Source organism: Motacilla alba, chromosome 19 (assembly GCF_015832195.1).
Source record: "Motacilla alba alba isolate MOTALB_02 chromosome 19, Motacilla_alba_V1.0_pri, whole genome shotgun sequence".
In the NCBI taxonomy this organism is placed as follows: Eukaryota; Metazoa; Chordata; class Aves; order Passeriformes; family Motacillidae; genus Motacilla; species Motacilla alba.
This window is the reverse complement of record NC_052034.1, coordinates 788,127-810,165: the sequence shown is the minus strand read 5'-3', so window position 1 is coordinate 810,165 and position 22,039 is coordinate 788,127. Positions and strand designations below refer to the sequence as shown.

General features: G+C 48.4%; 1 protein-coding gene across 5 annotated transcripts in view; it reads right to left on the bottom strand.

Moving 5' to 3' along the window:
• Positions 1 to 22,039, bottom strand: part of NF1 (neurofibromin 1) — a 74,624-nt gene continuing 52,585 nt past the window's right edge. For 2 of the 5 annotated variants that reach the window (XM_038157654.1, XM_038157656.1), the window contains 23 exons: positions 21,240 to 21,672; positions 20,663 to 21,003; positions 19,759 to 19,961; positions 19,295 to 19,488; positions 18,801 to 18,941; positions 18,293 to 18,572; positions 16,985 to 17,199; positions 16,397 to 16,458; positions 16,052 to 16,166; positions 15,144 to 15,245; positions 14,151 to 14,291; positions 13,681 to 13,807; positions 13,004 to 13,135; positions 12,321 to 12,456; positions 11,431 to 11,588; positions 10,470 to 10,592; positions 9,663 to 9,790; positions 9,096 to 9,196; positions 8,497 to 8,639; positions 8,345 to 8,391; positions 7,484 to 7,700; positions 6,397 to 6,447; positions 1 to 4,814 (listed from right to left, as the gene is read on the bottom strand). In XM_038157654.1, coding sequence (XP_038013582.1) covers positions 4,672 to 4,814; positions 6,397 to 6,447; positions 7,484 to 7,700; positions 8,345 to 8,391; positions 8,497 to 8,639; positions 9,096 to 9,196; positions 9,663 to 9,790; positions 10,470 to 10,592; positions 11,431 to 11,588; positions 12,321 to 12,456; positions 13,004 to 13,135; positions 13,681 to 13,807; positions 14,151 to 14,291; positions 15,144 to 15,245; positions 16,052 to 16,166; positions 16,397 to 16,458; positions 16,985 to 17,199; positions 18,293 to 18,572; positions 18,801 to 18,941; positions 19,295 to 19,488; positions 19,759 to 19,961; positions 20,663 to 21,003; positions 21,240 to 21,672 — 3,733 coding nt within the window. In that variant the 3' untranslated portion in view covers positions 1 to 4,671. The remainder of the gene's footprint in view (positions 4,815 to 6,396; positions 6,448 to 7,483; positions 7,701 to 8,344; positions 8,392 to 8,496; positions 8,640 to 9,095; positions 9,197 to 9,662; positions 9,791 to 10,469; positions 10,593 to 11,430; positions 11,589 to 12,320; positions 12,457 to 13,003; positions 13,136 to 13,680; positions 13,808 to 14,150; positions 14,292 to 15,143; positions 15,246 to 16,051; positions 16,167 to 16,396; positions 16,459 to 16,984; positions 17,200 to 18,292; positions 18,573 to 18,800; positions 18,942 to 19,294; positions 19,489 to 19,758; positions 19,962 to 20,662; positions 21,004 to 21,239; positions 21,673 to 22,039) is intronic. The other 3 variants (XR_005259393.1, XM_038157655.1, XM_038157657.1) reach the window with 3 other exon arrangements.

Sequence of the window (22,039 nt, the reverse complement as noted above, 5' to 3'; positions counted from 1 at the left end):
TTCTTTAAAGACCAAGCAGCTGTTTTATTACAATATTAAATTTACATTTTAAAAAGAAATATTCTGATTTATTATTCAGTTATGATAATCTTATTGAAGTGACATGGAATTCATGACAATGGGCTTTCTTCTTCCTCAGTCACCGCAGGCAATCTCAGATCTGTGCAGGATCCCACACCCAGAGCAGCACCAGTCTGGGAAGACAAACCCCAGACACTCGATTTTAAGTGGAATTTTAATTTTCCCCAGGAAAAGTGGGGTGTTGGGCTCTGTAAGTGGGCTGGATCCCTTGGTTCAGCCCCAAAGAACCCACCCAAACTCGTTCCACCAGGGAGAGGACATCGGCGTCCACCAGGCTCACCCTGCAGCCCCCGGAATGACCTTCGAACAACTGGGAGCAGGTTGAATTTACATTTTACTTCAAAAAAAAGGGGGAAGTACATACATGAGGGGAGAATGGGGTGAACAATCATTATCTGAAACCAGGTTTCCACCACTGTGAGCCCCAGCTCCCACGGGCCCGAGGCTGGGAGCAGCGGGCTCTGCAGGCTCAGCCCGGGTCTGGCAGCACGGGAACCGTGGGCGGCCGAGGCCGCAGGGAAGCAGTGAGAGCACACACGGGGTGAGTGTGTGGGACACAGCTCCTGGTTGGAATGATGGAATGCACCAGCAGGAGGGAGGAGGAGGAGTTAACAGTTACTAACACTAGAATAATCAAATTTGTATGTTATACATATACAGCAACTAACTGCTTTACAAAAAAAGCAAAATAATACAATATATTGTCACATGTATTTACAGTGTAGTAAATATACTTTTCTGTCAAATTTTACACAAAACCTATTTACAGGTGAATATACTGCATAAAAAAAAAGGTGGGACCAACACTCTGAGTTACTGTCTGTGGTTTGTTGCATTACAATAGGACGTGCTTTGTGACTTCGGAAAAAAATTAACCTTAGAATGAAAGAGAAAAAGCCCTAAAACCTACAACCTGGGTCAGAGCCAGCCCTGGCACGTGCCAGGGGCTCAGCCCACGAGACTCAGCGAAACGCTCCCTGTCCTGGGAAACCTCATGCACGGTAAAGCAGAAACGTCGGCATCGTTACAGGTAGGTTATGCACTATTCAAATACTACCGAGTTATCTTTGAGTCAGGGAAAATACAAACACAAACAGAATGTTAATCGCCTTTACAGTACTGAGCTGTGGTCAGTGTGGGGCAGGGAACGGGCTCTGAGCCAGGGCTCGCTCGCTCCCCGGGAGGGCGCTACATGGTCCACGCGTTCCAATCGCATTTTCATGGATTTGAAGTTTTCATGTCAGAGCACAGGGACTCAGGGGCTGCAGCTCCAGCCCTGCAGCAGAGCCTGGAGCAGCAGAGCCTGGAGCAGCAGAGCCTGGAGCAGCAGAGCCTGGAGCAGCAGCCTCTGCCAGTGGCACTGGGGACCCTGGGACGGGGCTCCTGCATGTCAGGTCAGGGCTCACACCCGCACTGTCACCAGCAACAACCAGAGAACAGAGCAGCAGGTGGAGAAAGGATGGAGCAGCCCGGGATGGGAGCAGAGCTCCCAGGGATGGAACGGGATGGAGAGTGCTCAAACAGGGAAAGAACGAAGGAAGGAGGATGAGAGAAAGAAAAAGACGCAAATCCCAGCAGTGGCTGCTGGAGGGAGCGGGAGAGCGATGCAGTGACAGTAAGGCACTCAACAACTAATTACTGATGGGAGTTTAATCATTCCACAAAGGCCATGGTTCCCTGGGAGCCAAGCACAAGCTTCCCAAGCACCAGTACTAGGACACAACGTTCCTGTCTATCAGGGCACACACGATCCCAAATTCAGCCTTGGCCATCAGCAGTCCTTACACCCCAATTCACCCGTTACCCAACACAGGTGTCTGATACCTCTGCTCTGCCAGAGTCCAGGCCCTCTCACTGAACCTCTCCCACAAGGAAAACTCCAACTGACTCCTTCCAGGAAAGAGGAAATTCAATTTTGTTCACTGACTTTATGAAGAGACCATTTTTCAGCTGGGACTGAGAGCCTGGAGTAGTTTTCACAGGGAGGGTGACTTTGATCCCTGTCCCCTCTGCTCCCACATCTCTGTGCTGCAGGGAACACAGCAGCTGTGTTGGAGGGACACTTCTGACATGGGCGATGCAGAACAGGGAAGGGCTTGCTCTCTGCCCAAACAGAATCAGTCAGGCAGTTCCTCTGGAATTACTGTTCCTGTCTGCAGATCTGCTCCTATGAGAAACGGCTGAAAACAGCACACCACCTTTACCAGACATTGCTTTCCTCCTACGTACAAATCCTCAGGCTTCTACAATTCCTTGTCCTCAGCAAAACGGGAAGGGCTGGAACCAGCTCGACTGGGCACAACCCAGTGCAAAGCCCAGTGGCACCAGGGGTGGCTCCTCGCAATCCGAGTTGTGAGATGACAATGGTTTCTAACCTGGGGACCCCAAACCCAAGGCCTGAGCCCCTGCTCTGTCCCTGAGCCCAGCTCAGCCTCGTGGCCCTGCTCAGACCCCACCCTGTGTCACCAGTGACCACGTTCCTGCCTGGCGCCTGCACCGCCCGAGTGAGGGGATGTGGTTAATTGCACCAGTTCATCTTTCTAGCCTGTTCATTCCATGACTGCTAATTCTAAGTTTTCCTCTAGTTTTGGCAAACTACTTGCATACGAAGTTTGTGTTCATAGTTTTTCCAGGACTGTAAACAAATTAAAGAAATTGTTATTTAATGAATCAATACAATAAAGGTATTTTTATTTACATAAATGTTACATTGTTACTGTGTGGATACATGGGAATTATGTGCTATAGCAATAAATTGGAACCCTTAATTGTACCATTCTCTAATAATTTAGCCGTGGAGTTGGATTTACTGAAAGCCACTAACGATTGCACTGGAGTGTCGTATTGCACTAAACAGTTATTTAGTTATTTGCACTGGGTGTTTGGTAATTTGCACTGTTCACATGATCTGTATCCTATCACCACATGGTCCCCCCCTTTTCCCCCATTAGTGTTGGTGGTCTGTTCCTGGGTTACCCTCCCCTCGCCCCTCCTCACCTGCGTGCCACTGACTGCGGTCCTGCTCCTCCGCCCCCATTCCCGGGTTTAAAAGTCTCCTGCCATGAGGCGACAGGTCTCTTTTCCATCTGGAGGGTCACCTGGAAATAAACTTAGGGCATTTGTCCCCATGTGGAGAAGAGCACTTCTCGTCTCTTGCCTTTTGTCCATGTAAGATCGTGTGGGCTGGGGTCACAGCTGGCTGGGCTGGACCTGAACAGCCTGTCCAGAACCCAATCTTACACTGGAGGACTGGCCTTCACCTAATGGATATGCTTTTTTTCTCCTTTAAAGCCACGGTTAATTCCTACCACAGCAGAGGGATCTGAAACTGGGAAGCGGGGAAGTGGATCTGTTTCTGAGCAGGAGCTGTGTGAGCCCCAGGGACACAGCCCCTGCCAGAACTCCAGCTCGCCCCGACTCAGACACCCCGCGGGGCACCGGCACCCGCAGCGGGACCAGCGCCGGCTCCTCCCTCGCCAGCCCGCGGCGTGGGCCCGGCTGCCACCCGCAGCCCTGGCGGTGACAGCAGCCTCAGGTTTGTGTAAGCCCCGCGGGAGCCTGAGCCGCCCCGGGAGGGACCGCGCCACCGCCAGACTGGACACAGTGTCAGCTGATTGAAACTCATGTACCTTCAGCAGACGTGGCTGTTTGTGTCCCCGCTCGGGCAGCGCAGGGTGGCTTTGCCACACACCATCCCCAGAGCGGGGAATGCATCCATCCCATTCTCCCTCCATTCCCCACTGGATATTCTGCCAGGAGCTCCTGAAGGTGCACGTTTTTGGGAGGGGCAGAACTAAAGCAGGTGCTACAATGACATCTCAAGGCTCAGTTCCCAGGGATTTTCCCCTGTACAACTTCCTCAGGGAAGGTAAAGTATAGAGAAAACAAAAAAACAAAAAAAAAAAAAAAAAAAAAAAAAAAAAAAAAAAAAAAAAAACAAAAAACAAAAAAAAGCTTTGGGAAAAAAGCCAGTTTGTCCAGTCTGGTCCACGTACAGTCCAAGTGTGTGAAGCTTGGTCTGGGGAATGAGGGACTCCTGCAGCCTCCTTTTCCTCTCCCCTTTATTGCTAATTACCTGAAATTTAACCTAATCCACCACTTCTGTTAAGCTCCTTGTACTGCAGCTATCATTAACTTCTCAGTGTGGTAAAAAAAAAAGTACACAGCTAAAATCTTATAGGTTTGGGTTAAAACCAGGGTTAGAGAAACTTCCCCGGCTCAGGAAGCCACTACTACCTTGAGGCGTGCAAACAGGGTTAAGGATCAACACTTCCCTTGGCAGGAACACCTGAGGCCAGAGCAGACATGGCAGGGCTGGGGAATGGCTTTGGATTCGAAGGGGCCGCGGCTCTGCAGCGCTCCAGAACTCCAGCCTCGCCCGGGGCACAGCGCGGCTCCGAGCACGGCTGGAGCCCGGCTCGGGGATGAAGGCGTTAACTCAGGCAGTGGGTCAGGAGTTGATCATCTGGCAGCGGCTGGATGGGAACTGTACAGCTCAAGTGCAGCATCACACCCGGCGCAGGGCCCTCCGCGAGGGGCCGCGCGTGTCAGTCAGGTCCAAAAATAAAAAATAAAATTACAAAGCGACAATCACACGATCTTTTTGATGCTGTGACGCTTGAAGCTGCCGGCGCTTCGCTGCTTCTGAACTTGGCTGGCGGAGCCGTGGCGCATCCTCCCGCTGTTGGCGTGGCCGGCGGTGGGCGAGAGCTCCACGTTCTCCTTGTCGATCCCTGCGGAGACACAAGCGCCGCCCTGAGCCCCGCTGCCGGCAGCCCCCGGGCCCGCTCAGCCGCGGGGGTCCCCGGGGGGCGCGTCCCCCTGAGGGGCCGACCCCGCCGGGACCCGTCTAGAAAGAATCAAACACGATCTGCGGCAGCTGGGGCTGCAGAGCCGCCGCCCCTGCCCTCCAGCCTGCGGGGCCGGCAGAGGGCAAAGCGAGAGTAAAACCAAGAAAACTTGGCTGTCCTGCTGGAAACAAGTCTGCTTCAGTGAAGGAAGGAGGAAAACACAAAACAAACCACCAAACTTGACTCTTAACGAGTAAAGAAACAGTTTCCCAAGGAGGTTCTTGAAAGGACACAGGCACAGAGAAACTGAGGCTGGGACTCATCATGAAAACTGCTGAGTTCAGCCCCACCAGTGGCAGGAAGAGGCTGGTAGGGCTCAGGATGAGAATGGCACCAGACAGGTTGGTGCCCACAAACTTAGACCCTCCTGAGAAGCTCTGCATGTGCTCTGCAGGACAAGGTATATACAACTCTGTTATGTTTTGCTAAAGTCTCCCATCAAACCAACCTCAAAACTGAAGTGCTTTAGTGAAGACCCCACGCTGACACGACATCACCACCCCATGCCTGGCGTCAGAGCCTCAGCAGTGGCTTTGGGCACTGTCACTGCACAGCCGACAGCCCAGAGCTGGGCTAGGGGCAGACCTGCTCCTGAGCAAGTGTCGCTCTTTACGCTGCCTCTGCTGTGAGTTAGCCCCTGCAGCAGCCTCTCCATGTCTGCCACACTGAGTCTGTCTGGCGAGTGCTCACCAACACCTCACACCCACGGGACAGGTGCAGCACCAGCCATGAAGAGCAGGACAGCTGGTTTTATGCAAGAGGATACAACTACAATCAGCAGCAAAAATTAGGATGTCTGACAGCAAATGGAAAGGTTAGGACAAAGTTCTGTTATTGTAAGTGACATATCCACAATTATGTGCAACAAATTCATTGGTGCTGGCATTAGTGAGAACAAAGAACACCCTCCACACGCAGCACAGGGACAATGTGAGGGCTCCAGCCTGAGACTGCACCTTCCTCTCCTTGTGTGGGTGGCAGCACAAAACTCCCAAACTATGCTGAGGACAGGGACAATCCAGGGGCATGAGCAATAAACCCTCTTCTGCAGCTTTCTCTCACTTCTCCACACAAAGCAGAAATGCAGAAGGGCGCAGCTCCTGATTTACTGCCCCACTGTCTGCTGCAGTCAGTCCACACTCGTGTCTGTTTGCCCGTGTGTCCCTGCAGCCAGAGCTCAGTCCTGGTCACTCGAAGGAGCTCCCACCAAACAGCTCATTTGAGCCTCACCCCTGCAGCCAAGTGATTTCCATATTAGCATCCCTCTTGTTACCAGATTTATTCTCAAGGCTGTGGGTGACTTTGTCTGCTCTACCACCAGGTACTGTTGGCATCCCCCAAGAAATGCACCAGCTTAGCACTTGCTGAAGCCATTCCCGTGTCAGAAACTGCTCCTCATGCCACAGCCCGGCCCTGACGCAGCTCAAGCAGCATTTCGTGCAAATATGATGAAAGAAGAGAGTACCTGGATGAGGCAGCTGCATGAAAACTGCAGACTTAGAGCAAGGCAGAGAAGCTTCACAGACACAGAATGAAAGAAAGAAATGTAAGTGAATAATGTCCATGAGACGGGGAAGGGGAGGGAAAGGAACAGAGATGGTGACAGACAAAACATTTATAAACAATGATCCTGCATAGTTGTTTCCAGATGCAAGAAATGAATTTTTCATGTATCTGCAACTCAGTATTTGTAGCCATAATAAAAAAACTCACTTGGCTGAAAATGTTTCTTTTAACTGAGTGCTGCTCAACACGTGGCCTTCACACTGGTGTTTTAAATTTAATTTCCAAGCAAACAGTGCTCAGAGTGCCAGCCATGTGTTGTTTCAGACTCACTATTAACCTGAACGAGTTCCCCAGTTCCCAACTCTGTTTGTGGAGACTCTTAACCAGCCTTTGACAAAAGCCATCTGTTTGCACAGCACTTGGAAGGAATGTTTGACGAGTTGGATTAATTCCTTCCTCTCAGCTTGTAAAGGAAGAGGGAATGGAAAGTGGGGCAGAAGGAAGGAGGACATTTACAGAGCAAAATGCTTCTTTCCCTTGCAGAGAGCCCAGTCCTGCACCATCACCTCATCCTTGGAAACGAGCTGCTGGAGCTGCCACCGACGCTGCGTTCCAAATGGAAAGATGCTGCCCAGAATGTCCTTCCACACTGACAGCAAGGCATGTTCCCAAAGAAACCCCTGCTCCCAAAGAATTCCAACAACCCTGCCTTACTGCTGCTGCTCCTCTGCACCCTGAACAAACCATCCCCGTGCCTGTGAGCCAGGGATCCCCTGCAGGGCACGTGTTCCACGCAGAGGTGCTGCTGTTCTGATGCCCTGAATTCTCTTCCCTTCACATGGAGTGAGCTGGGAGACAATTTTTGTGCTGGATAAAATCCAGGATCTGAATCAACAGGGTAACAGCTCAGGAACAATTTAATATTCATTTGACTCCACAATGCACCCGTGTTTGACACATAAACACATCCAAAGAGCCAACAAGGCTCCTAGACCAGGAAATTCCCACATTTCCCCCACCCACACAGTACCAGAAGAGGCACTGACCTGGGGAGTGCTGGGAAGTGGCAAGTGAGGTCATGGAGTTGGAGAGGTTGAGGTTTGCAGTGATGCTGAGCTGGCTCTGCACCGCTGGAGGATATGGAGACGTGGGGGTCAGGAGAGATTCTTCACTGGTTTCCTCATCAATTCCAGGCAAATATGTGTCAATCAAGGCATCAAGGAACTTCACTATGAGCTCAGCATAGTCTGGGATTTGGGTTTGCTGTGGGAGATGGGAAAAAAGGTTGTTCTTTCCTTTGTGCTTTCCTGTCAATTTGAGCTGTGCTCCAGAGCTCCCTCTCAAGTCCCTCTGTTTTGCCTGCAAATTTCCAACAGCATTTGATGTATCTGTAAAAACTGATTTGTGGCCTTGTCCAGACCAATCTAAATGGACACACTGCAGACCAGGTCTCAGTGTGTGGGAGCCCAGGGCAGGAAGAGGGGCTGCAGAGCCCCTGCCCCAGCCCCACACCTGGGCTGCCTCCCTTGGGATGGCTGGACACATGAGCAGTGCTCCACTGGCTCTGCTCCAACACAAAATTCAGCCTCCTGGAATCATCACTCTTACCAAATTTACCCCTACCCTCTCAGATGCATGTAATGAACTGACCCTGGGAGCAGGAAAAGCTGCCCTTACACAGCTGGCTGCTTTTACCCCACTTTGGTAACTTATCTACCACAGCACTGCTGCAGGCCCGGGGCTGGTTTTAGCCCTGGAGGTGCCCCTGATGCTCTGGTTTTAGCCCTGGAGGTGCCCCTGATGCTCTCTGCCCACCCACATGAGAATGATGCTCCTTATGAGCGTCTTTGCTGCAGCACCAACGTGCCCAGAAAGGCCAAACAGCCCAGACCCCACGGAGCTCTTACCTTGGAGAAGGGGCCAGCAAACCTCCACAGCCCGTTAAATCCAAAACCTGCAACAACAAATGAACACCACCATGAAAGCCCAGCTCCCACCTGACAGAGAACAGAGTGCTCCCAGTTTAGCACTTTTTTTAAAAAAAAGGAAGAATATTTACTCTGTAGATAGGATGTTTGGTATTGGGGTGGAGACTCCTCATGGTAGACAACACTCTGCACAATCCCGTGAATTGGATTCAACAAGTTTGGGTCCTGGCACAGCGATAAAAGGGTATTGATCTTGGAATCCAATAAATTATGCCTAAAGAAAGGAAAAGTGGCTTAGTTTTTGGTCAATCAATACAATAAACCTGCAGTTCCCAACTGACTTTAGCAACCAGCAGTTCAGGTGCAATCTTCACCTCAGCAGTGATTTCAGAACACAATTCCCAACTGCTCCATGAGGACTCTACTGATGTGCTCAGGTCAGTTTGTGAACACCTGCTCACCTGAACTTCTGACAGCTGGGTTTCCTTTACACATATTCACTCCAGCAAAACTACAGCAGGTGTCTGAAGAAACACCCAAAGAGCACCCACACTAGGCTTTAAATCAGCTTTGAAACATCTGGGGCACAAATGAAAATCAACCAGCATGGACAGACTGCAGCCTGTAACCTCCACACAAGCCAGTGCCTTGTAGATGCTTGTCCCGGACCAGGGACCTCTAAAGAAAAGCCAGGCACAGAGTTATTGTAACCAGAATTTCAGGTACTCACACAACAGGAAAGACCTTTGGGAAGACGACGCTGGCTTCTGCTAAATACTCGTAGAGGATGCGCTGGTCGAACTCGTCCGTGGTGTATTTCACCAGCGTGGCCTGGCAGGGAAGGAGCTGTTAGTGCACCTGGGTGCTTACAGCCTTTGCTGAAAGGGTTTAAGATTTCTGACTACCAGAAGCAGTGTTAGAAAAGATTGATTTATGTCTCTGTTGAGAAACAACAGAATCAGTTGGCAACAATTTGTATTTTGCCAATAAATGTATCTCATCAGTTTTTTACACAACTGAGTCTTTCTGAATCCTAGCTGGAGTGGGAACTGCAGGGGTACAGCTGAGGAAAGTGCTATCAGACTGCACCTCTTACTAGTTAATGACTTTTAAACTGAATCATCCTGGGATTCCAATAATGCTCATTTCTTTTACACTATAATGTATTAATAACCTTTTGTTATACAAAGTAGTTTGTCATAAACTCAGCCAGGAAAAACTCCAAGGAACATGTTTGTTTTGCTGGGAGTTAAAAGGACATCAGAAAATAGCAGACAACACACAGAAGAAAGCTTACAAGAACTGTAAGCAGCAGTGCTTGAATTTTTGGGTCAGTCAGAACTTCTTCATCCAGGAGAACGTTTGACTCGGAAACAGAAACTTTCCGGAGGTGTGGGTGCTGCTGTGGTGATATTCTCTGGGTTTCTGCAGATAAAAAAGAGCAACTCATCCAGAGCAAAATAAACCCAAAGCAAGAGAGAATCAGGTTCTGCACAGCGGAGTCAGTCATGTGCAAACCTCAGAGCTCACCGGCCTCGTCACAAAGGGCAAAGCAACGACTGCGCCGCAGCGCAGCAGCACCGGACCACTACATGGGATGTGTCATCAGATGGCAAACAAAACCCCAATTTCCTCTTCAGTGAAATACAGGCCCAGGGGTGTAAGCACCAAATTTAGGGTCAGGCAGATACAAGAGAAGAACCCTGGTCTTGCATTGCAATTGGGGGTGAGGGCACAGGAAGCAGATGGGGGAGAAGATGAAGAGAGGCATTCCAGGCGTCAGCTCACGTTCCATCTCCTGCAGGAATTTGCAGCTGGGGCTTATTAACTTATAGAAGGCCAAATGCTCTTTATTTCATTGCAGTCCTACATGCACTCCTTCAGAGCTGCCCCTGATTCTGCACCTGTAAACTGAGCAGCTCCAGTGCAGCTGCCAGAGATATGAAGGCTGCACCCTGCAGAAGCCATTGCTAAGAAAGGTGCTTCTCCCTTACCTTGGAGCAACCTTGGTAAGTAAACACTGAATTTAGAAACAGTCCTTTGTATAGATATACAAAGTGTTTATAATTAGTATTATTCTTAAAATGTTAGTCCTGTGTCTCACCCATTTCATAATCATTTTCGGCTACTCTCCTCATTTTGGGAGGCGTTGTGATTCCAGATTCCATGTCTTGCCTTTTAGGAGCCTTTGTGTCCGATATCAAATGGTCAAAACTTTTCCTTGTACCTAAAAACAATTTATCAAGCAATTAAAAACATTAAACCTAAATCCATATTCTAACTTTTTCTGATTTTCTGGCCAAGCTACTCCCCTATCTACCATGTGTTGACAGGAATCTGTGGACCTTTTCACCATTTTCAGGGATGGGACAGAAAATACGGTCACACCATGCCGCTCTCCATCACAGCTTCCAGAGTGCTTCACAATACACAGGAGGGAGCATGCAATTAGTCAGGGGGGCATGCCATGGACTCCTGGCCCCCACACGAATACACATGCCAGGACGTGGTTACTGAAAAGGAAGCAGGAAAGGGCTGGGATGAAGGAAATGCCCCTGTTCTTCCACCTGTGTGATGCCAAAGGGCTTCCACAAGTTCTGCAAAGCAACTCAGCTTGTTCCTCTGATACACGAGTTTGTTGTGAACACGATGCACTGAGAAGCCATGAGTACAAATCAGGTTGTTTCCACACATCTACCATGCTCTGGGACCATCTCCTGCAGCCCCAACCAGAGCACTCAATGGAGCAGCTAAAAATCCACTTCCTGGGTGAAAGGGCTGGGAGCACAAGACTGGCACTAGGCACCTTCAGGATCTGGAATATCTTGTTTTCTCCACTTCAACATGCACATTTTGAGCATTGCTCTTGCTCCCCCCATCATGGCCAAAAGAACTGAGTCCTCTTTAACTGTGCCCTGAAATTTGCATTTTGCAGAAACTGCATTTATTCCTCTCAATCAGGAATAAGCCCTTAAAGCCAGAACTAACACAAGAACGTTTTTTTCTCCAGTAACGCTTCCCAGGGTATTCTGTAGACAGATCAATAAATTAGTTATGTTAATAACCTAGAAGCTTTTTAGTGTTGGCTTGTGAAGGCTGCCCCATGTCCAAGCTCATGGATTTCCGGGTGCGAGGGCTGATCTGTCCCACTGTTGGGTAACTGGCAGCCAGGTGTCTGTCTGACCCCTTGGGGGATGACCAGGGCTGGTGTTCCTTTAGTGTCCTGAAAGTGCAGAGAAAGTCAATTAAGAAAACCTTAAAACTGTGCTATTTAGGCAGAGGTTTTTCGAGCAGCCAAAGTATCCTTTCTTAAACCCATCTTTCCTACCCAGTTAATTTCCCCAAAACACATAAATTACTTTGCTTACAAAGATGTCTGAGCTACTGAAAACAAACAATCTGATGTGAATGTGATGCTGAAGGGATAAAAAATAAAGCAGTGAAAAGAACGCAAGCAAATCAGCCTATGGGGCAAGATGAAATATATTTAGTAATCAGCTACTCCAATCTCAATGCTAAAAGGAGAGATCATGAGTGAAGTGCTCCCTGTTGAGGACACAGGCTCTCCTTGGCACTTCCAGTTGATTTCCTGGCTGATCTCTCTGGCTGCACACAGGCTGTAACAAGGTGTCAAGGTTTCCCAGTGGCACAGACAGCTCCATGCCCTGGAGCTCTTAAAAGGGTAAACAAAATGTTCTTCTAAAATATAAATGAGATTAAATCAGGTCTCGTAGAAAGATTTTAGCAAAACGTTTAACAGTCTCCAGAGCAGTTAAGCTCTGAAAATGAAATCTGTACGAAGTGCACATCCAGATTTCTGTGACTGCTGAGCCAGTGTAAGGAGCAAACTGCTCAGGCTCAGCGCTATCCGCGGGGCTCAGCTCTCAGCACAGCTCACTCACTCAAGAACCAGGCTTTGCAATTTGGTAACTGATCTAAAGGCGAGACAACCAACCTATAGCTGGTGTCACTGTGGTGGATGGGGTATGTGTCCATGGGAACGTTTTCCATTGAAATGTCTGTCAGCAAGAGAGACTTCCTGTGCTTGAGGCTGCAGCGGCTCCGCACCTCCTCCGACACCGTCAGCAGGGCTGCAAAGACACACAGCCAAGGGAAGGGAAGGGAAGGGAAGCTTTCCACAGCAGAGCAAGTGAGCAATGAAACAATATTCCATCCACCTGCATTTCTCACAGGCATCAATGTTCATTTACATCAACACCACTGAGCTGCAGTTACACCTTAGGAAATGTACAGATTAAAAGCAGCACATTTAAAACTAATTCTGTTTCCCATCCAGTCACAATGACAAGATTTACAAATTCGCCCTCACGTGGCCACAATGTCTATGTCCAGACCAATGGAAACTTGAATGCTGTCAGGCATACACTGGAGTTTTCACACCAAGAAACCTTCAGGCTCCCTGAAGAAGTCCCAAAGCTGCAGAGGATGTGCTGTGCTGGCAAAGCCCTCAGTCCCCAAAGAGCCTTCCCAATGTGCCCACCCTGCCCACACTCCTGTCCACCAGGTACAAGTTTTCTTTGTGCTGGTACAATTTGAACAACCTGAACCTGAAGGAACTGCACAATAATCCAGTCCTTTTCAGTCAGCTCAGACTGGAAAGGAGGTTTGGTTCATTACCTGCCAGGTAAGCCACGCTCTGGGTGTTCACCTCGAACTTGTCACAGTTCCTGTGTTTGTTAACCAGAGCAAGGAGTGTGTGCAAAATCCTCACTGTTCTTGCTACAGTGGTAGGGGAAGGATGCCTGTACCCTAAGAAACAAAAGATTGTAATTAACTTCTGAATCCATATTTATGAAGCACTAATATTTTGAAAGCATTTATAAATATTTTCCAGCACGTTCTCAGACATTCCATCTCAAGGGTGAGAGAGCATGGTGCTACCAGAAATGGCACATTTAAGACTAATTTTTTCTACCCCTCCCCTCAACACTGCATCATTTCAAATGTCTGTGCATACATTATATCTGTTATCTCACAAATCAGTCTTCTAAAAAACCCAGTGAGCCTGAGCCCAGGCAAACAGCGAGAGACATTCTTGGAGGAAGAAGTAAAAGACTGCAGCAAATGAAGCTCTGCACCCTGTGACAGTTCAGAACTTTCAGCACTAGACCTTCACAGGAGACGTATAAAGGAAATCTGGTGAAGTCCTTTAAAACAAGTGTGTTTAATTCTGTATTTACTCTGTAATCCAAGTGACTCAAAATCCATCACCCAATGTGGCCCCTTTATCCCTTGACTTGTTTTTGTTCCTGATGTAAGAGCCATCTCAAACAAAGAGCAGTATGCACTCTTACCTTTCAGGAGATGTCCCACTAGTGCAAAGTTAAAGTTGGAGTTGAAATTTAGCCCAACAAAATGATCCATCTGCTTGCAGTGCCATTCCAATGGTCTCCTGATCTCCATGAACACTTCTTCTGGGCTCTGACCCACAAAAACAAAATACAAGAGCACCTCAGTGGAAGTTACTCAGGACATGTCAAGTTCATTGGGTTTTTTGTTTAAGTGACAGAACAGTTCTTTCAGAGACTACAGGAAAATATCAAACACTTTCTCACAGATCACATCTGGACATTTCTGTTCCAGTTTCCACCAGAGTAATGACAACTTCTCTCCGCATCTTTATCTGTGGATCTCACCCAAGTGAAACAATTTCTCATGCAAATTGAGGTTTAGCTGCTTAGCAAGTGTTCCCAAGGACCAAGATGGGGTTTTTCCCCTTTTCTGTCAGCTCCGACTGCTGCCAGGAGTGCAGCTGTGGGCTCACCTTGTCGTTGAACACGCGCAGGCTGTCCAGGGTGTGCAGGTTCTGCTCCAGCAGGGCTGTCCCTGCTGAGTACAGGTTCACCTCATCCAGCTGCAGCACGGCCATGGCCACCCAGAACAGAGCCTTGTGCATAGGGGAGTCCTGCAGGGAGAGAAAGAGCCACCACTGCCCTTTAGAGTAGGTTCCTGCAGGTGAAAGAACCCGGACAGAGGGGAGGGTCTGTCCCCCTTGCAGCAGCTTTTGCCCTCAGCCACATCCACTCCCAGGGAGCAGATGCTCACACGGACCTGTCAATGCACTTCACAGGTGAGCAGTAGAAAGGAAATTCATTCCAAGCCTTGTTTGCACCTCCCAAGCTGTTCCTTCTCACCTCCATCCCTTCCTTGCTCAGTGTCACACCCACACTGCCCTGTACCAGCCTGACCAGAAACGGGTCTGTGGCTCTCCATCTGAACACGGACTGCAGCTCTGCACACAGCACGGGCCAAGCACTTCCTCATCAAAATCAGAGCCACACACAGAGGAACTGGCCTTCAGCACATGCTGGGTGCCTTGAGCAGAGCTGTTTCCAAACGAGCTTTACTCACACCAGAGCTGCACGGGGCTCCCTGTCCCTGCTGTGCCCCGGGTGTGCTGTGAGGCAGCAGCCTGGCAGTGAGCCTGGGTCCCCACCCGTGGCCACTGCCCCAGCCCTGGCGTGCAGGGAGCAGCACACACAGCTCAAGGCAGCCCTGGAGCCTCGTGGAAGGAACGGGCACAGCCTTTGCCAGGGCCCCGCTCCAGGAAGCAGAACAGAACATCCCCAGCATTTCTCAAGCCTTTGTGCTGGTCCCACAATCTGCCACGCTTCCCATATGTGCTCCTTCCACGCATGAATCACTCTGAAGCGTGAACTTCAGAAACCCCTACATTTAACTTGTATTTCTGAGCTCATACCCACAATCATAACCTACAAAACACATTCTCTGCTCGTTCCAAAAGGCAGTGATTTACCTTGTTAAGAAGAGGCTGCAGCTTGGTGAGGGCTATAACTGTGGCTTCTATTAGAACTTGGCTATTGTAATTATCAGGGCCTTTTAAACAGCTCTCAAGTCCCTTTTTGAAAAAAAGAGAGTAATTAAAAATACAACCATAATTACATTTTGCTTTGTAAAAAGAAGATCAAAGCTCTGCACAGTAACTGTTTTTCTCAATTATTGACAAAGCCTGAGCTCATTTTAAACCAACTCTTGAGAACTTTTCCAAATGGAGATTTAGACAACAGAAATAAATGTATGGCTGCACAACGTGTACCCTAACAGTCAGGCTGCAGGGGGTTGTAGGAGCTGTAGAAAAGCTCTTTTATCATTTAGACACTATTCAATTAAAGTTTGTGTCTATAAAACTCTAATGAAATGCTTAAAGGACACATATTTAGTAACATTGTTCACTGCTGTGGAATACAACCTGCTTTAGCATGATGGAACATCACTGTCAGACCAGGCACCTGCTTCAAAGTTTTCTGCTATAAATCAGCTCTTTACTATATTTACCTACAACACATGAGGTCATTCACTTCCTTTAAGAAAAAGGAAGCAATGCATCATGTGCATGCTGTAAGTGCCTTAACAGAAAACTTCTCATTTATTCAAATACTGACTGCTGGATCCACCTGTGTCAGGAGCTTTAAACTCAACACTGAGACCTATTGATACTCCAGAAATCACAGCAGTGATGGAACTCATTCAATTTAAATTCAGAAGCCAGGCCTACAGAAGGTGTATTTCCAATCAGCTCTATACAAGAACGTGCTAGAAAAAACATTTATCCTAAATGTATGCCAAGTTCTGTATTTGATGGGAAAATAAAGCTAAAAATAGCTACTTTATGAGTCACAAAGGAAAAGAGACAGACCCATATACCTTGCTGAGAATTCGGATTATTTGTTTTATTTGTCCATGAGACACTCGTTTACTTATACAGCCAAAGACAACCAGTGCTCTTGGCTGCAGGGAGGGGTTGTACTGGAATGCAAACCTGTGAAGAAACAGAGCACATTGCATTAAACAACATATATACAACAAAAAAAAATATATAACATATATACAACAAAAATATATATATATAAAACACAACGTATATTAAAAAAAAAAAAAAAACAACAAAAAACCACAACATATATACAACAAAATACACATAACAAAAAGATGAGAACTCTGGGTGTACAGCACAGGCAGGGAGGGCTCAGGATTTGAAGCCTGACTTACTTCTGAGCTAGCTCAGTCCACTGGTCCAGCCACTTGCATGTTGGAATATCCCTCATACAAGCCTAAAGAGAATCAGACGATTTGAAGAGATGTAACATGGAGAAAATGTATTTGTACAACGGGGAATGTGCAGAAGTCTGGCTCCCAGAAATCAGCTGTTAACTGCCAGCAGGGAGGAGACACATCCCCTGCCCTTGCTGCCCATCCCTCAGGGGTCACCCCCTGTCCCTCAGGGATCACCCCCTGTCCCCCAGGGGTCCCCCCCTGTCCCCACACACCTCCATGATCTCCAGCAGGGCCCTGTCCCTCAGAGATCACTCCCTGTCCCTCAGGGGTCCCCCCCCGTCCCTCAGGGGTACCCTCTGTCCCTCAGGGGTACCCTCTGTCCCTCAGGGGTCCCCCCCGTCCCCCAGGGCTCCCCCCCGTCCCCACACACCTCCATGATCTCCAGCAGGGCCCTGTCCCCCAGGGCTCCCCCCCGTCCCCCAGGGGTCCCCCCCGTCCCCACGCACCTCCATGATCTCCAGCAGGGCCCTGTCCCCCAGGGCTCCCCCCCGTCCCCCAGGGGTCCCCCCTGTCCCCACGCACCTCCATGATCTCCAGCAGGGCCTCGGTGACCGTCTCCAGCGAGGTGAGGGCGAAGGTCTCGCGCTCGTAGGAGCCGGGCGAGAAGGAGCGGTCGCGGTAGCTGGAGCGGAAGGCGATCACCGCCGCCGACTTCACCTTGCTGATCCCAAACAGCAAATAGAACTTGGGCAGAGAGAACTCAGTCAAGCTCAGCCTTAACACTTGCTTGGTCTCCTCTGTTGAATAAAGTTGCGCAGATCAGATTTACACCAGGGACGTTCAAATCCCCATTTCCCCCCGGGACGCAGCCAAGGTCCCTGCGGCCATTCCAGCCCCGCTCCCTTTGCCACAGCCCCGAGTCAGGCACAGCAGCTCTGCTCTCCTGCCCTGACTGCTGAAACCAGCACGAGGAGTGCATTCTAGAGACTCCACAGAGGAACTTGTTTAAAGATGTGGCTCTGTGTGCTCTCCTCACAGTGATTCAGAAAATGGAAACCCAGAGTGTTCCTGCTCTGAAATACCAACAGGACTGGAAGTTCAAACTGCAGCAGAATCTGCTTTTGGCTCTGGCACTCACATGAAGAAAGACACTTAAAGCAGAAGAAAATGATGGCCCTGCTCTGGGCCTGACTATCTTCACAGCTCTGACCTTTCAGTTGATTTCAGTGCACCTCAAACCCACAGTGTGAGCAGGAGGCTCAGCACCCCGTGCATCAGAGCACAGACACCTCTGGGTGTGTGCACACCCACTCTCCCTGCTGATATGTGCAAACACAGAATGAGATTTCAGACACTTAGAAAAAGACAAGATCACACAAATTTTGTATTTTTCTTTTGCACAAAATTCAGCCTGGTTTTACATTGTGCTTCTGGGCTAAGAAGTGCCAAATTGCTAATATCAATAATTTTAGGACTGCTAAAATACAGCAGTAGATAAAACACCTGTTTTAATACTGTGAGTTCACAATTCCCTTATGTAATTGGTATTTTTGTTACCATGTTATGCAACCATTCACAAGATGTACATGAGCCAGTTTTAGTACAGATGTATTTTCTCCTTTGCCTTACCAGAAAATCACTGGTACTTTCTTCTCTTTTTCTAAAACCCATTACACAAACAATTTACATTATGCACCTGCTCTAAATAAGATATTTTTTAATTCCATACTCATTTCTTGTTGATCATATCCTCATTCTGATTTGTATTCAGGCTGAACTACAACCCACTATTTTCAAACTCTCGGAATAGTTTGCAGAGAAAAACAACTCAAATATTTGTTAAACAAATTAAGGAGCAATCAGCTTCATTGAAAATCCAAAAAAGCTCACCACTGAAGTGAAGCTGTGAACAAGTGCAAAGAGAGTGAATGATGTTGATGACGAGCCCGTGGGTGGAAGCTCTGAGGGAAAGGGGCCCCGTGGCCACCAGCAGAGTCACCACGTGGAAGAGGTAGGGGAGATGTGCAGCCACGTCCAGGGAGTTGTTGAAGGAGAGCATGAGCATGTACCGAGCCAGAATGGCAATGTCATCCCACATCAGGTGCTGCTCCAGCGTGGGCGTGGGGGACAGACAGGTCTTGTCAATGATTTTACACATCCTCCCAATCACCTGGAAAGAGAGCAACCATTTTGTTCTACTCAAATGGGGAGCACAGCTCAGAATTTCAGTAAAAACCATCAACACTTAACACTGAAATTACTCTACTGCTTGGAATCTATTTTATGATGGTTTATCACTGTTGCCTGTCCTGAGTTACCAGAAGCCATCTCAGTGTCACATTAGTAAATAAGTTGAAATTGTTCTCTAAAAGGAAAAGAAGGCAAAGAGGGAACTCACTTTGCTTGACACCAGTTTGACGTTGCCAGAAGCCAGTGCTACAGCTGTGTCTGCCATCACCTCAGCTTTGATGGAGCCCAAGCCCCCCGTGGCACTGGTTTTGATGAAACTGTCCAGCACTACATCCAGGAGATCTGTTATCTGACAGAGAAAAAGAGTCAGATGAACTTTGATTTTCCACTGAACCACCCTTTGAACAGCAGTCCTACATTTCTTTAGCTGAAGATGCACAGCTATCACAAACTGAACCATCCATTCTAGACTCGTTACTCTTTTGGCAAAAAGCCCCATGTAAATTTTAGAAGCATAAAGCTGAATCCCATTAGGTTTTACTACCAGTGATTCAGAACCACAAACTATCATTTAGCACTATTTTTATTTCATTTTCCACTTAAAAGTATAACTCTTTATAAAATGCTGACCCCAGGAAGAAGAAACCTGATCTGAAGTGCAAGAAAGCACGTGTTAATTTGCAAACAATGCAGAAGGGGTACCTGTCCCAGGCTGCCCCATATCTTGGCCTGGATGGAAGGGTACATCTGCTTCTCGTTGATGGTCATGGTGATGAGCTTGTCCAGGATGGCAGTGACGCGCTGGCGCTTGGCGTCGTCGTTGTGCTTGCAGAAGCGCACCAGGTTGGACAGCCAGGGGGTCATGTACTCCAGGCACAGGTGCTTCAGCTCAATGCCTGCAACAACACGCTTGTCACACACGGCCAGCACTGGCCTCCCTCCATAAATAACTCTTCCTTTCAGTTTCAGTGCCTAAAACAATCGCTGTCCCAGCTGAGCACAGAACAGAGAAGGGCCAACAGAGAAGTTTCAAAGAGGCAGGCAAAAGGACAGAGCAACAGAGCCAATGAGGAAGCTCAGGTGACTAAGCTAGATCTAAAATCTTTTCAGAGATTAGCATCTTTTCAAATTCATGGTTGGCACTAACCAGCACTGGAGTTACTTACTGGATTTGCTAAATCCTGAAATACACTCCTCCAAGAACTCCAAGGTGAGGTGTGGCTCGTTTGCTGCAAGAGTCTTACTGATAGATACAATAAATAGTGTGTTGTTGGCAGGAATACACAGACCTGAAGTTTCCAGTAACTGGCCCTCAATCTTTAAATTAAAGGTACAGGTTAAGGCACATAGAAGATTATAGGCAGCAGACCTGTAACAAAGCAAACAATGTGATTTGTAAGAGCTTTCTTGTACTTTTGAATATATACATGTTATACACCACAGTACTGATATTTCAAAAATCAATTCAAGGCTGCTGTAGTAGAAATGACATCTAAATTCCCACCTGGTTACAATTCAGAGAAAAAAAGAATTTCCTTGGAGAAATGGAAGAAATTATTCCTCCACTTACTCTGAACAATTTCTGATAAGGTTACAGAGTACATTTGAAGGGCTTTGTATTGGGCTTTTCAGAACAGCCTGGAGTTCCAGGAAATTCTAAATCCCTCCAGGTGTACCTGGGCTGCTGGGAGAGAGCCTGCCCAAAGCTCAAGGGTGCCCCTGGTCAGCACTGAGCCTGGGGGAGCCTGTTCTGACACAAATCACGAGCTGCTCTAAGGGGTACAGCTCCCACGCTCTTAAACAAGAAGCTCAAGACTATGGAAACCATATAGCACCCATTAAATACAGAGTGCAAAGCAGAACTACTGCTGCTCATAAAGAGAAATAAAGTTTCCTTCATGCCTTCACTTCCTCTGACAGCATGTGCCCTTCTTCACTCATAGAAAACTCAATCTTTATCTATTAAGAATCGCATTTGATGGAGCTGTGGTGAAAGAAAAACGGTTTTGCTCAAGAGAGGCTTTCTAAGGGAGCAGCGGCCCCGAGCGAGTGAGGAGCAGAGCTGTGTACCGCAGGCTGGGGTCGGAGCTGCCCAGGTTGAGCAGGGCGATGTTGAGCAGCGTCCCGGGCACGTCCTTGGGGCGGATCTTGGTGTGCTGGGGGATGGAGTCGGGCTGGGACAGCTCCCAGCGCGTGCGGATGTGGATGATGGACCTGACGATGGCTTCGCACTCCTGGTGCATGAAGGTGAGCGGGGTGCCCTGGTTGGCGATGGTCAGGGTGAACTGGTTCTCATCCACCAGGCAGATCTCCTCGATCTCAGAGGCGTAGTAGATGTCGTTGAGGAACACGGTCTGGCCCAGCACCCGCGTGCGCTCTGCCGACGTCACCTGCACCGCAGTTGAGCCAACCTTGGGGACGGAAGAGAAAACTGCTGCAGCACCTCTTGGTGACACACAGAGAAAACCCTCACGCTCCTACTTTTAGGAAAGATAAATATAGGAAATGCTGTACTTCCTAATGGGGTGTACTAGAAAGCTGTGATTTCTCCTCGAGACAAGGGAGGAGAATTAAGAGGCAGTAAAATCGTATTCCAATCCTTAAACAAACATAACAGATCACTAGGAACAGCAGTAAAAGCACTTACTTTAATAGAAACTTTGGTGTCTTTATGAGCCAGTTTGAGAGCATTGTGAAACACTTTCAAGTCCTCCTCCAAAGCCAAGGTAGCTGCAGGGAGTTTCTGCTGGTCGTGTTCGATGTGCTCTGCCAGCTTCCCTGGAGAGTCTATGAAAACAAGCCTTTTGCTCCCTTTCAAACCTGTCAAGAGCCTTTCATGGTATTTGGTGTATTCTCTGACCCAAGAGTTACAGTTATAAATAAAAACTGCTGCAACATTTTCATAAGCAAAGCCTGGAAAAACTACAAACCATTTAGAAAGAAAGTCTGTTTTAAAGCGATTACTGGGGCCAGCGTGTGTGAGGTCCACCACGATCTCATATGGCTTTGCATAGTATGGCTTCAGGGTCAGCAGCACGTGGTAGATCAGCAAATCCCCGTTGATCTGACCAGTCTTGAACCTGTAAGACAGGACAGACATGGCTGGGTCATGCTTGAGGCCCACAGCACAAAGCCCTGAGTGCCCAGGACACCAAGAGCACCCCCAGTCCTGCCCATGGGCCACAGTGACCCTTGTGACAGTGCTGCAAACACCCTCGGGCCACAGCAGGGACACCACACTGGCCTCGGGCACTGCCTCACACTCTGGCCACGTTCAGTGCCCAGGATGGGGCTTGGATTTCACTCAGCTTCATCCTGAAGGGCCCCACAACCTCTAAGTGCCTCTAACTTTGTAACAGACTTAGAGATTCAAATTATATCTATATTTGTATGTGGAAAAATATATTTCTCTCAGGAGTCTTAATAATCAAACATCCACACCCCAAC